Here is an 11,705-nt window from a genome sequence, read left to right on the forward strand (position 1 = left end):
CCGTAAACAGGAAAGCGCAACACTGCAGCGACGCAGGTCGCTACAGCTTCCGGTGGACCAGCACCGGAAGACACAAAGCGGTCTCCTGAACTTTCAAAATAAAAGCCCCCCCCCTCCCGCCGTACGGCTCGCTAAAACGCTGCACAACAACGGTTTTACTACATTCATCATCTGTTGGTCCCGTTTGTTATTTTGAGTCCCTGTTATTATCGAGTTTTACGGGATATCTTTCCAGATTTGTGAGCGAGCACTTTTTTTTGCGACCTTTCTTTTGAAAGCCGAATAGTATTTACGTTGTCGTCCTCGCTAAATTGTCATTTCACAACCGTAAAGATGCATCATTTTACATTTATAATATTATTGTATCATACTATGAAAGTAAATGACATCAAAATATGGCTATTATGACAAAATCCACTCAAGCTATCTTTGTATTTTTTTTATTTTTTTATTTTTTTCCTGTTGAATAACTTTCCATAATACCTGACATGATGATCATCTAGGGAGCACACGAAGGCAACATTACCTGACGTAAGATGATGTAACACATGAATAATACTACAGCAGTGTCTCATGTGGTCCAGTGTGCAGTGTGCACCCTTACTTACTTACCTTTTTTGCAAACAGACACCCTGGTATGAAAGTATTCAGGAGGATTAGGTCAACTGTGTTGACATAAAAGAAGTTGCAAAAAAAAAAAAAAAAAAAAAAAAAACCACTCAGGTCACAGGGTAGACCACATGACTGACTCTCAAGGTCAAATAAAATGTTTAATTTGTCTCGCGCCACTCATTTAATCAATGACGTGTAATTTGGGCACCGCCTGCCAGAGAGTGCCCGGTCCAAGATGTCCATCCGCTGATACTTCACAGAAAATGGAGAGCACCTTTTTTCTTTTCTTTTTTTCTTCTCTCTCAACAATTACCTAGTCTGACTGAAAGAGAGTTTTGAGTGACCACAAAAGACAAATTAAAGAATATGAAAGCACGAGTAAGATGTGTTTTAATTACAAGAGATCAATGCGAAAATGTATTGATTTGTATAAGCGAGGCTACAACGTCGATGACCTTTTACAATTAAAATGAATAAATCAATGTAAAAACGATCCTCAGCAACAGCAACAACTGTTCAGGCTTTAACACGATTACAATGAAGCAGCCAAGACTTCGCATATTAGGACGTGCGGACTCCAAATAAAGCCCCTCGGAAACTATTTGTTTTCGACCGTCCAACTTTGAAGCGAAAGCGGAAGTGGACGGAAGTGAACCCTCTCGCGCTCCTCGTGGTTCACCAACTCTTCGGCTGAACGAACTCGTAGTAACCGTTCATGAAGGCGGCAGCGCACCGTGTCGGCGACTCTCCGAGCAGGAAGGACACTTTGGCCATTAACTCGTCGCCGTGGCCGCAGCTGTGTCACCGCCCCGGGGAACATGACAGGGGAGACCTCCGGAGTGGTAAACTAATCCTGTCTTTAAATCCGGATCGGCTCCGGTTCGATAGAAGCGCCGCAGCTGGGTGACTCCCAGCTAACTGCACTTAGCTGGTCTTTGCAGCCACCGGACGTCCCGGTCAGATAAAATGACCTTCACAAGAGTACGTTTGGGTATTTTTCATGGTTGCGCAGCTGTATTTCTAAACGTTGTGTTTGTCATTTTAACTTTGAGAGAAGCTCTGGGACTCGGTGTGTGTGTGTGTGTTTTATATGTCAGTGCTCGGGTCCCTGACATCACTGCTATCTGTAAATCAATTTATCAGCAGAGACATGAAGTCCCTCGGATGGAAACAGCACACACAAACAAAGTATGATCCCGGCAGGCCTTGATCTGAATCCCTCCTCCTTCCTTCACAACACACACTCACACATTCACACTCACAACGTGCTTTTACTCCAAACACACCGTCTGGTGAAGTCAGACTTGAGAGACATGTGGCCCGCCAGGGTCCACAGTTCACTTGAAGTCATGAGTCAGCCATCAGATAACGCCTGCTTTGGGAAAACAAAAGTGAAATATTAGATGGTATAATTTCCTTTTGTTGTAGTTTTTTTTAAAAAAATTTTAGATATAATACTGAAGGGGATTGTAATTCAGTGCTTTTGTTTTCTTTAGTTAAGACTATGCCTCCGTCACCTGGCTATGCTGCGCAGACATCCACACCCGACCTCGTCACTGCGAACAACCAGATCCTCCAGTTCACTCAGGTACCGACAGAAAGATCACATCAACAGCAGCCGGGCCACGATCGTACATCAACTGACTTCATGTCTTGACTGTTTCTGCTCCTTCCAGGGAAGGAAAGCGCAGAGGGCTGTTGTGGAAAACCTTCGTCGGCCTCTCTGTCGGTGTGCCTGCAGCAGTCGGTGTCCGGTACGCTGTGTCCGACCCCAGAGACAAGAGGAAGATGAGGATTGTAATTGAAGGATTTGGTCGCTTCTGCAGGTTTGTCTTTGTCGCTATCGCTCGATCGAACACGTCAACGTTGAACTCACTGGATTTGTTTCAGGAGCAGTTTGTCAGAGAACTTAATCTGAATTCTTGGGGCCTGATTTACACTGTGAGCATCTCCAAACCAACCCGCTGTTTGCTGATTTGTAAAGTGCAGAAGGGCTGAAAAGAAGGTTGCTGTAATGATCTGTCACAGTTATTACGTGAAATCTGACTGCAGTCATTTTACATCATCTTCAGCAACATTTCCATTTTTCTGTACAAAAATAGCTGAATGAAACAAACATAAATGTCATATTTCCAACGCTTTTTTAATGACATCATCTCGTGCCTTCTTTTTCTGCTACGGTATTAATAGCACTTATGGAGAATTAGCACCACAATAGTTTTTGTTTATTGGTCCTGTCACTGTCAGTAATTTATTTTTATACTACAGTAATAAGCTTTGAATATTTAAAGGTCCCATATTTTACATTTTTCTGTGTTTTATTTTCAGTCTTGATTTTTATAAGAAGATATTTCGGTGGTTTTAAGCAACAAAGAACATCTCAGTATAATTTTGGTCTTGCTGTTTGGTAGCTCTGCGATTTCTTCTTCATAAAAGTTTGGACAGCGAGCCGTGCTGAGGATGGATGTATGACGCGAGCAGAAGTTGCGAAAAAACGGGTTGTGTGCATTTCTCTGTTGACTGAGTGTTTTGACACGCTCACAGTATTTAGAAAGCACATAGACCTGGTTAATAAGCAAAAGAGAAACGGAAATCTGAATATGTACAATAAGGGACCTTTAAGTTGTTACTCATGTCACAAATGTGCATAAAAAAAGGCTGAAAGCAAACAAAAATATATATTTATGATTTAAATGTTAGTAAATGTCTCTTGTTCCTCATCAGGTTTAAACTCCGATAAGACTTCTACTAAAACAGTGGCATTAAAATAAACAGAAACAGAAAATTAAATCTGTGTTTAGTTCTGTTCATGCGCGAGTCGAACCTTTAAAGGTCCCGTCCTATGTGTATCCTCAGGTCTCTCTCTGTGGGAATCTTTATCTCCATGGATTACTGGTGGACCACCAACGTGGCTCTTCGGGGACTGGATGAGGTAAGTTCCATGCAACCGGAGTGGGTCAAGGTTGGTTTGGTTAAAACGGCTGTTACACTCCTCAAGGTGACAGCTGGACTGATGTTGACAAAATGTGGAGGAGCGGTACATCAGTTCACTTCACGATCACTTAAATTAACTACGGTGGCCATGAAACTCACAACAAGGCAAAAGCTCCTCTCTGGAGCCGGTGTTGGGTTTGTCCCTTCTGAGCTACTGTAGAAACATGGCGGTGCAACACGGCACACTTCTTAGAAGAAAACCCGCCCCTGATGTAGATATTGAGGGTTCATTCTAAAGGTAACAAAATCATATTCAGGTGATTACAAACTTATAAAAACAGTTCTTCTAAATCCTGAACACCAAACCTTTAGTGTGGCATTTTAATAAAGTTGTAAAAACACAAAAACTATTTTTTTTTTTAAATTTATTTAGTAAAACATTGGCCTTTGCATAAAAATGGACGCAGCCTCTGGGTCCAAAAAGTGAAGCTAACTCCAAAAACCACCGAGGGCTCCAAAAAGGCTCCGGCTCTATCACTATTAGTTTCCTGGCAATCCACAAAGAAATAGTCCCATCATTGATTAAATATCTGGCCTCAAAACATGTTACCTTTGGGGGGGAGGGTCTTGTTTGATTGACAGGCCTGTGGCGCAGTCACAAACCTATCAGTGGGCGGGGTTTAGTATGGTCAGGTTTCCAATCGGATGGAGTCAGCTCAAACGCCCGCTCCTCCCCAGCTCATCCAAATATGGTCACTTTAGTCCAAATGTCATCATTTCGTGGTTTCTGAGACACGTGGCTGTAACAACATCATCTTACCTGTCGGTTGACGGTGCTTTTTATTGTGGGCAATCCTGTCTCACTTCTGTCCTCCCCTGCTAGAGCAGCCCATCCTACTCGAGCAAGATGTCAGCCTGCCACCAGAGGGCAGCAGAGTGCATGGTGGAGGGAGCCATCAGCAACGGGGGAATATACATCAAACTCGGCCAAGGTCTGTGTTCCTTCAACCACCTGCTGCCCCCCGAGTACATCCGCACGCTGCCGATCCTGGAAGACAAGGCCTTGAACAGGAGGTACAGAGAGGTGAGAACCGCCACACGAACAAGGCGCGGCCCGGCGGGAGAGGACAGCTGGAAACTTGTCAGGACTGTTGTTTGTGTCTGGAACAGGTGGACGCTCTCTTCCAAGAAGACTTCGATAAGAGCCCCGAGCAGGTTTTTAAGACGTTCGACCGCGAGCCCATAGCCGCTGCCAGCCTGGCTCAGGTCCACAAAGCAGAGCTGTTCGACGGGACTCCTGTCGCTGTGAAGGTGAGGGCAGACTCCGACACCAAAGTCAGCATTTTAGCTCTTTTTTTTTTCTGCCTTTTTGAAATGATGTCACAGTCGTTAAAGACTGACGTATATTTAGCTTTGAAGGGGAGAACATTTTTACACGAGAGGCGGAACAAAAAGTTCCGAGACTGTTCGTGTTGCGTGAGCAGAGTTCAGCACCGTGACGTTCACGGAGCAGAAGGAAGCTACAACCTTCATCTGTACGTTTCCCAAGTTACGTCGCCCGATCAACGTCACAACCTGAGTTACATGAGCTTTTGGGAACACCGGTACGGCCACATTTGCAACTCGAACTCGGACCTGAAACTTGAGTAGAATTTTCTGTCGGACGTTTGGGGAACAGAGAGAAGTCCGAGGGAGCCAAACTTGGTGTGTTTGTGGGCAGGGAGCAACGATTGTGCCATCGCGCCACAGTTCAGGCTGCTCGTGAGTAATGTTTTTACAGTAGAACTCGTGTTGACAGTCTGAACCTGAGGAATGAATTCACAGTGAACAACCCTGTCGATGTCAAAGAGGTCCTGGTTGCATTTCCGATCTGACTTCTTTAGTTCTTTAGTCTTGGACGCTCTGCCTCGCCTGAAACACAAACGTCACTCAAAACACCTCTTTCTTCATTGCTGTACTTGTCTGAAACATTTCAAGGGTCTCCTCGCCAATTTCCTGAGTTGGTTTTGTAGTAATAATGATAATAAACTTTATTTGTATACCTTTCACACAATAAATGCAGCTCAAAGTGCTTTACAGCAAGAGAATTACATGAAAACAGATACAAAGGAACATTTAAAAATCGAGAGAGGAAATGAGATGCATAAGATAAAGTGCAGATAAAATAGATAAAAAATTTAAAACAAAATAAGCATTTTAAAGGTGTGGTAGTTGTAAGCAAGTGAATGGTCTGCACTTGTATAGCACTCTGAAAACCATGTGAAAGTGCTTTGAGACTGTAAGGTGATATTCACCCATACATATTACATTACATTTCATTTAGCTGACACTTTTATCCAAAGCGACTTACAATAAGTGCATTTCAACCATGAGGGTACAAAACCAGAACAACAAGAATGAAGAAAATACAATTTCTTCAAGAAAGCCAAACTACAAAGTTCTATCAGTAAGTTCTATTTTAAGTGCTACTAAAGTTCTACTGTTCAAGGTAAAGTCTGAAGAGGTGTGTTTTTAGTTTGCGGTGGAAGATGTTCAGAGTTTCCACTGTCCTGATGTCGGTGGGGAACTCATTCCACCATTTAGGAGCCAGGACAGAAAACAGTCGTGATTTTGTTGAGTGTTTAGCTCAGTGAGGGAGCAACAAGCTGATTGGTGGAAGCAGAGCGGAGGGAGCAGGCTGGGATGTAAGGTTGGACCATGTCCTGGATGTAGACTGGACCTGATCTGTTCGCAGCACGGTACGCAAGTACCAATGTTTTGAAACGGATGCAGGCAGCTACTGGTAACCAGTGAAGGGAGCGGAGGAGGAGGAAGAGGAAGAGGAGGAGGAGGAGGAGCGGAGTAGTTGGAGTGAATTTAGGAGGTTAAAGACCAGTCGAGCTGAGGCATTCTGGATGAGCTGCAGAGGTTGGATGGTACTAACAGGTAGACCTGCCAGGAGGGAGTTACAGTAGTCCAGACATGAGATGACCAGAGCCTGGACCAGAACCTGAACCAGAACCTGGACCAGAACCTGGACCAGAACCTGCGCCGCCTTCTGAGTGAGAAGAGGACGTGTTCTCCTGATGTTGTGCAGCATGTATCTACACATATACTTATGAAACTGAGCCGGCCGCCATCAGGAGTACATTGACACACCGATGGTACGCCATCAGAGGCAGTGTCTTGCCCAAGGACACTTAGGCACGTGAACCGGAGAAGCTGGGGATCGAATCAGCTTTCCTGACATCTAACAGCTGGTTTGTTCCACAGCTTTGGAGCAGAGCTGACAAAAGCTCCAATAAACCAGCAGCAGATGAGTTGGTGACATTAAATGTGATGTGCGCTCATAGAAACGCGTGTAACTCAGGGTCTGTTGTTGATGAAGGGATCCACCTTGGAGGACTTCCTCACAGAGGTTAGAGTTTCGTCCTCTTCGTGCCGTGCTGCGCTCTGTTTGTGCACCACAGGAAGCGTCTCAGATGTGTTTGATCGCACCATCGCATGAAAAACAGTCTCATCACGGATCAAACATGTTGCTGTGGTCGTTTTGTTGAGTTCACAGTCAAAAGTGTGCGGAGTGATCCTTTAAAACCTTTTTTTTTTGTCAACTGCTGGTCCCCACAGGTGCAGTACATCGACCTCAGGGATCGGTTCGACGGTGACATCAGAACACTGGAGATCCTGCTGGATATCGTGAAGTTCATGCACCCCAGCTTCGGATTCCGATGGGTCCTCAAGGTCAGGAGACGCGACTACTCCCCGGTTGACCTGCTGGATCCTGTGAGTCTGAGAAGAGCTCTTCCTCTCAGTACGTTTGTTGTGGTGTCTGCAGGACTTGAAGGGGACGCTGGCTCAGGAGCTGGACTTTGAGAACGAGGCCAGGAACTCTGAGCGCTGCGCAGAGGAGCTGAAACATTTTCAATTCGTCATCGTGCCCAAAGTCTACTGGGAGCAGACCAGCAAGGTGAGCTCGTATCTGTGGAGCAGAATAACTGCACTTTGAAACTGTCCTCCTTTTTCCATCCGTGTCATCATCGTCATCATCTTCTTCTTCTTCTTCTTCTCCGACACCAAGAGGGTTCTGACAGCCGAGTTCTGTGACGGCTGCAAAATCAACAACGTGGAGGAAATAAAGCGACAAGGATTAAACCTGAAGGATGTGAGTTGGACGATCGCTGCGTTACTATTAACGTAACAATCTATCGTCCGTCTGAAACATCCAACACTTGTTTTTCAGACGGCTGACAAACTGATCCGAACGTTTGCCGAGCAGATTTTCTACACTGGTTTCATCCACGCTGACCCTCATCCCGGAAACGGTTGGTACACCAGCACACAAACGCGTCACGGTCTGGGGGAGGACGTCCTTTAGCACGTTTAGCATCACTTAAAAGTATGTGCATGTTTGTCAGTCACCCCTGGCAACCAGCTTAACTACTTTATAATTAGTATTCGTATACATTTATTTTAGAGGCGTTTGTATCTGCAAATACATCACTTAAGTCCCAAGTAGCTGCAGAAATACCACGAGTACTGGACGGTACTTTGTTTATACTTCACCTGAGTATTTCTGCTTAAACTCCCCGTTTATTTTACAGATGTAGTATTAGGAGCTCAAAAAGGAAAATATGATCCAGTTGTTAGAGCCGGTGAATTCTATGTATTGACTGATGCAGTGGATGTTGTCACGAAAGTATTTTTGTAGCTTTAACTAAAACGAAGGTATATAAAGTTTATAAAATGAACTCTTCGACAGCCACGACAGTGAAACGCAACTTTTAGTAATAATGATAAAAAAAAAAAAAAAAATGCTCACAGGGCAACATTTTAAGCATCGAGTACTTTTGTACTTGAGTATTTTGATTTTCTAAAATAGATTTTGAATAGTAAAGTATTAGTACTCAAAGGCTGCTCCAATAGTTTTTAAATTGAAGTGGAGGTCTACGTTAATTAGGCGGCAACGACCGCAAACTATCATCAAAACTGTTTACGTTGTATGTGAAGAAGGAAATATGAGCTTTGTTTCAACTAACAAGTATTTAGAGGTTTAGTATCAGAAATCGAACAGAAGCTTCAAATGTTTCCGTCCAAAGTACTGAAACAAAAAAAAACTTGTGGGACATTTCCGTGTTTACGATATTTATTTTAGAAAGACGGATTTTTTAGCTTTTAGTATTTTCCAGGTTGTGGTTGCTCAGTTTTGAGATGAAGATAGATGTTCGACGGGAGACGTTAGTCTTCTGTGTTTGGTCACGACATCAGGCGGCTCCTCGTTTAGCTGAGTCAGCAGTTCAGCTCAATTTAAGTGAAACCTTCCTTTAACTGAACGTGGCAGTAAAATGGAATAATGATTCTTGGATGATGAATAAAACTAAACGGTTATAAGTTACTGCAGAGTTCCCCGATGGCGGCTCCTCATCGTGCATTCGGATTTTAGAAAGTCACCCGAGGTTCTTTGAAAATCGCAGTTACGATGACTCGGGTCGATTTCTCTCTGATTGCGTGTCGTCAGTTCTGGTGAGGCGAGGCCCCGACAACAAGGCGGAGCTGGTCCTGCTGGACCACGGCTTGTACGAGTTCCTCAGTCAACGGTAAGAGGAGCCGGCTGAATCAAAACCTCAGACGGTGTTTGGCTGTCAGCTGTAACGGTGACCTTTGACCCCAGTGACAGAGCGGCCCTCTGTAAGCTGTGGAGGTCTGTCGTCCTGAGGGACGAAGCGGCGATGGAGAAGTACGCCAACGTGCTGGGGGTCAAAGGTGAGAAACGTCTTGATGGTAGCGTCAGTGAACGGATCCGATTTCTTTCAGTGACACAAGAAGTCCGTTTGTCACGTGACTCGCCCCGCAGAGTACTTCCTGTTCTGCGAGATGCTGCTGCAGCGACCCATCAACATGCGCAAGCTGGGTCTGTCCAACATCCTGAGCCGGGAGGAGACGGCCTACATGCGGCAGATGGCCATCCACCGCTTCGAAAGCATCATGCAGGTGCTGAAGTCGATGCCGCGGCCGATGCTGCTCGTCTTCAGGAACATCAACACGGTCCGAAGCATCAACATCACGCTGGGGGCGCCGGTGGACCGCTACTTCGTCATGGCCAAGAGGTCAGCGCAGAACCCGCCGGTGCTACGGCCGCTGTGTGAGGAGTGACGTAGTTCATCAGAACCACATGACCCTCGCACACACAAAATCAGTTCAACTTAAGAAGCATTTAAAGGGGGAGAATATTATTGAGCTTTTTTCCGACAGCAGTCAAAAACGGCCTTTAATCGCTCCACCGAATCTGCGGCGTCTGAATGTACCTTCCTCTGAGGGTGGCGGCGGTGCGGCGCAGGACCTCGGTATTTCTAAAAAAAAAAATTTAAAAAAAAAAAATCCTGTTTCCTGGTTGGAACTATTTTTGCTCTGAAAGTTCTCATTCAGCCGAGTTTGTTCTGCCACTGTGACTTTGTGGAGAAAATAAGTTGCTGAACGTCAACAAAAATGTTTTCCACGTGTTGCGTGTTTTGTTGTCAGTGCGGTGCGAGGTTGGGGGAAGATCCAGGCAGACCGGACGGGGATGCTGCCCAGACTCTGGGTCTTCCGCTGGGGGAGGACGACGTGGGAGAGTCTCAAGTTTGAGGTTGCACTGAGGTGAGCGAGACGTTCTGTTCGTCCCGCGAGACGCCGAATTTGCGGTTGTGTTCCGTGTTTGTTCTGCGCCGCACGTTAACAACACGCCTCCCTCCGCAGGTCGGAGATGGCGGTGATGAGTCTGACGCGTGGCTTCCTGAGGCTGCTCGAGTACTTCGGCCTCGCGTCTCTGGATGCCGACATGTACGAGTACCTGAGATAGTGCCGCCGGGGAACCCAGAACAAGGAGCCATAGTTCAAGCACAAGTGACTGCGAGCAGCCTTTCACGACCGCAGCCGCTCTGCCGCCGCTCCACTGTGAGCAATGTTCCCTCGCCAACTCGCATCCGGAGTCGGCACGCACCGAACCGGGGACGTTGACGCACCGAACCGGGGACGTTGACGCACCGAACCGGGGACGTGAACCGAACAGCCAATTTGAATCATTTTAATTCATCCCGAGACCTTTAAAAATATATATTTTTGTTGTTTTAGTGTAATTTTAGCAGAACAAATCCATCACATTTCAAACTCAAGATCATTTAAGCTGCAGTTAGTTTGAAAGAATCAGGTGACATTCATCCGTTTATTCTGCCGGACAATACGAGGTGTCGTTCAAGGACGCTTCCTGTTGCGGAGCGACGCTGAAACCTTCACGGGGAGGTCCGAGCGATGTCGCTCGATCGACGAGCGGCGCCTGAGTTCTGCGCCTTTTTGTGTGGCTGTAAAACCGCCGGTACGTGTGCATTCGCAATTTCACCATCGCCCCTGAAACTCGAGCAGAGAGCGAATCGCGTGTCCGATGTTTGGTGGACCAGAAAGAAGTAGCGGAGAGGCAAATCCGGTGAGGAGAAACTCGTGGGCTGCCGTGTCGGACGACCAAAGTGCCGCCGCGCCGCAGTTCGGGCGGTTTACGCCAAACGTTTCCCCTCGTATGCCGCGGAACATCGGCGGCGGAGCCTGACAGTCTGACTCTGGGGCATAAAAACCCCGCCGCTCGTCCCCCGCCCCGAGGACACGCAGCGGCTCGTCTGGCTCCGTGAACTTCCAGGGTCTCTGTTGGCGACTTAAAGCTGAACGCGCGCGCTCTCTGCTCGACAGCGAACGCACCCGGTGGTCACAGACTCACAGCTGCTGATGTCGATCAAGCGACGTCACTCGGGACACTTTCTGCATCACGTTGTGCGCGTCGCTGCACCTCCATCCTTTCACAAGCGCGGCGGGGAACAGTCGGAACGTTTTGATCGCACTTTGTGGAAGCGGCATCGTCCTCCTAAACTACAGATCAAACCGAGTCGCTCCACGCGGGCGACCGTCTCCATCCCCCGCCGGAGGGAACCCCCCCCCCCCCCCCCCGAAATATATCAGTTAGTAAATGTTAAATCACCGTGAAGAGTCTTTTAGTTTGGTGGGTTTTTTCCCTGATGAAAGCTGCGCTGTTTGTGACAGAGCAGTCGGGTACCACCGAGCCAAATGTTTTTAAATTATTTTAACGTTTTAATAAAATACTCTACCTCCTGTCTTCTGGATGGCTTTCAGCTCAATGTGAACAAATCAAATCTCACAGC

The 11,705-nt window shown here is 46.5% G+C and overlaps 1 protein-coding gene across 3 annotated transcripts; it reads left to right on the plus strand.

Moving 5' to 3' along the window:
• The first annotated feature begins 1,324 nt into the window (after positions 1 to 1,324).
• adck5 (aarF domain containing kinase 5) lies at positions 1,325 to 11,658 on the plus strand. 3 transcript variants are annotated; one of them, XM_069175797.1, is made up of 15 exons: positions 1,325 to 1,593; positions 2,109 to 2,200; positions 2,289 to 2,438; positions 3,469 to 3,544; positions 4,430 to 4,630; positions 4,717 to 4,857; positions 7,153 to 7,266; positions 7,361 to 7,492; positions 7,604 to 7,687; positions 7,766 to 7,847; positions 9,041 to 9,119; positions 9,194 to 9,285; positions 9,377 to 9,629; positions 10,042 to 10,158; positions 10,258 to 11,658. In XM_069175797.1, exons 1-15 carry the CDS (start codon positions 1,579 to 1,581, stop codon positions 10,358 to 10,360), a joined length of 1,731 nt encoding a protein of 576 aa, XP_069031898.1. In that variant the 5' UTR covers positions 1,325 to 1,578; the 3' UTR covers positions 10,361 to 11,658. The 3 variants fall into 3 exon arrangements, 2 of the variants coding, with proteins under 2 accessions (XP_069031898.1, XP_069031897.1); XM_069175796.1 differs by having other exon boundaries at positions 1,325 to 1,454; XR_011179622.1 differs by lacking the exon at positions 10,258 to 11,658 and having other exon boundaries at positions 1,325 to 1,454; positions 9,194 to 9,866; positions 10,042 to 10,092.
• Positions 11,659 to 11,705: the final 47 nt, after the last annotated feature.

The sequence above is a fragment of the Embiotoca jacksoni genome, unplaced genomic scaffold (genome assembly GCF_022577435.1).
Source record: "Embiotoca jacksoni isolate LCO1_2020_lvr unplaced genomic scaffold, fEmbJac1.0.p SCAF_7, whole genome shotgun sequence".
Lineage (NCBI taxonomy): Eukaryota > Metazoa > Chordata > Actinopteri > Embiotocidae > Embiotoca > Embiotoca jacksoni.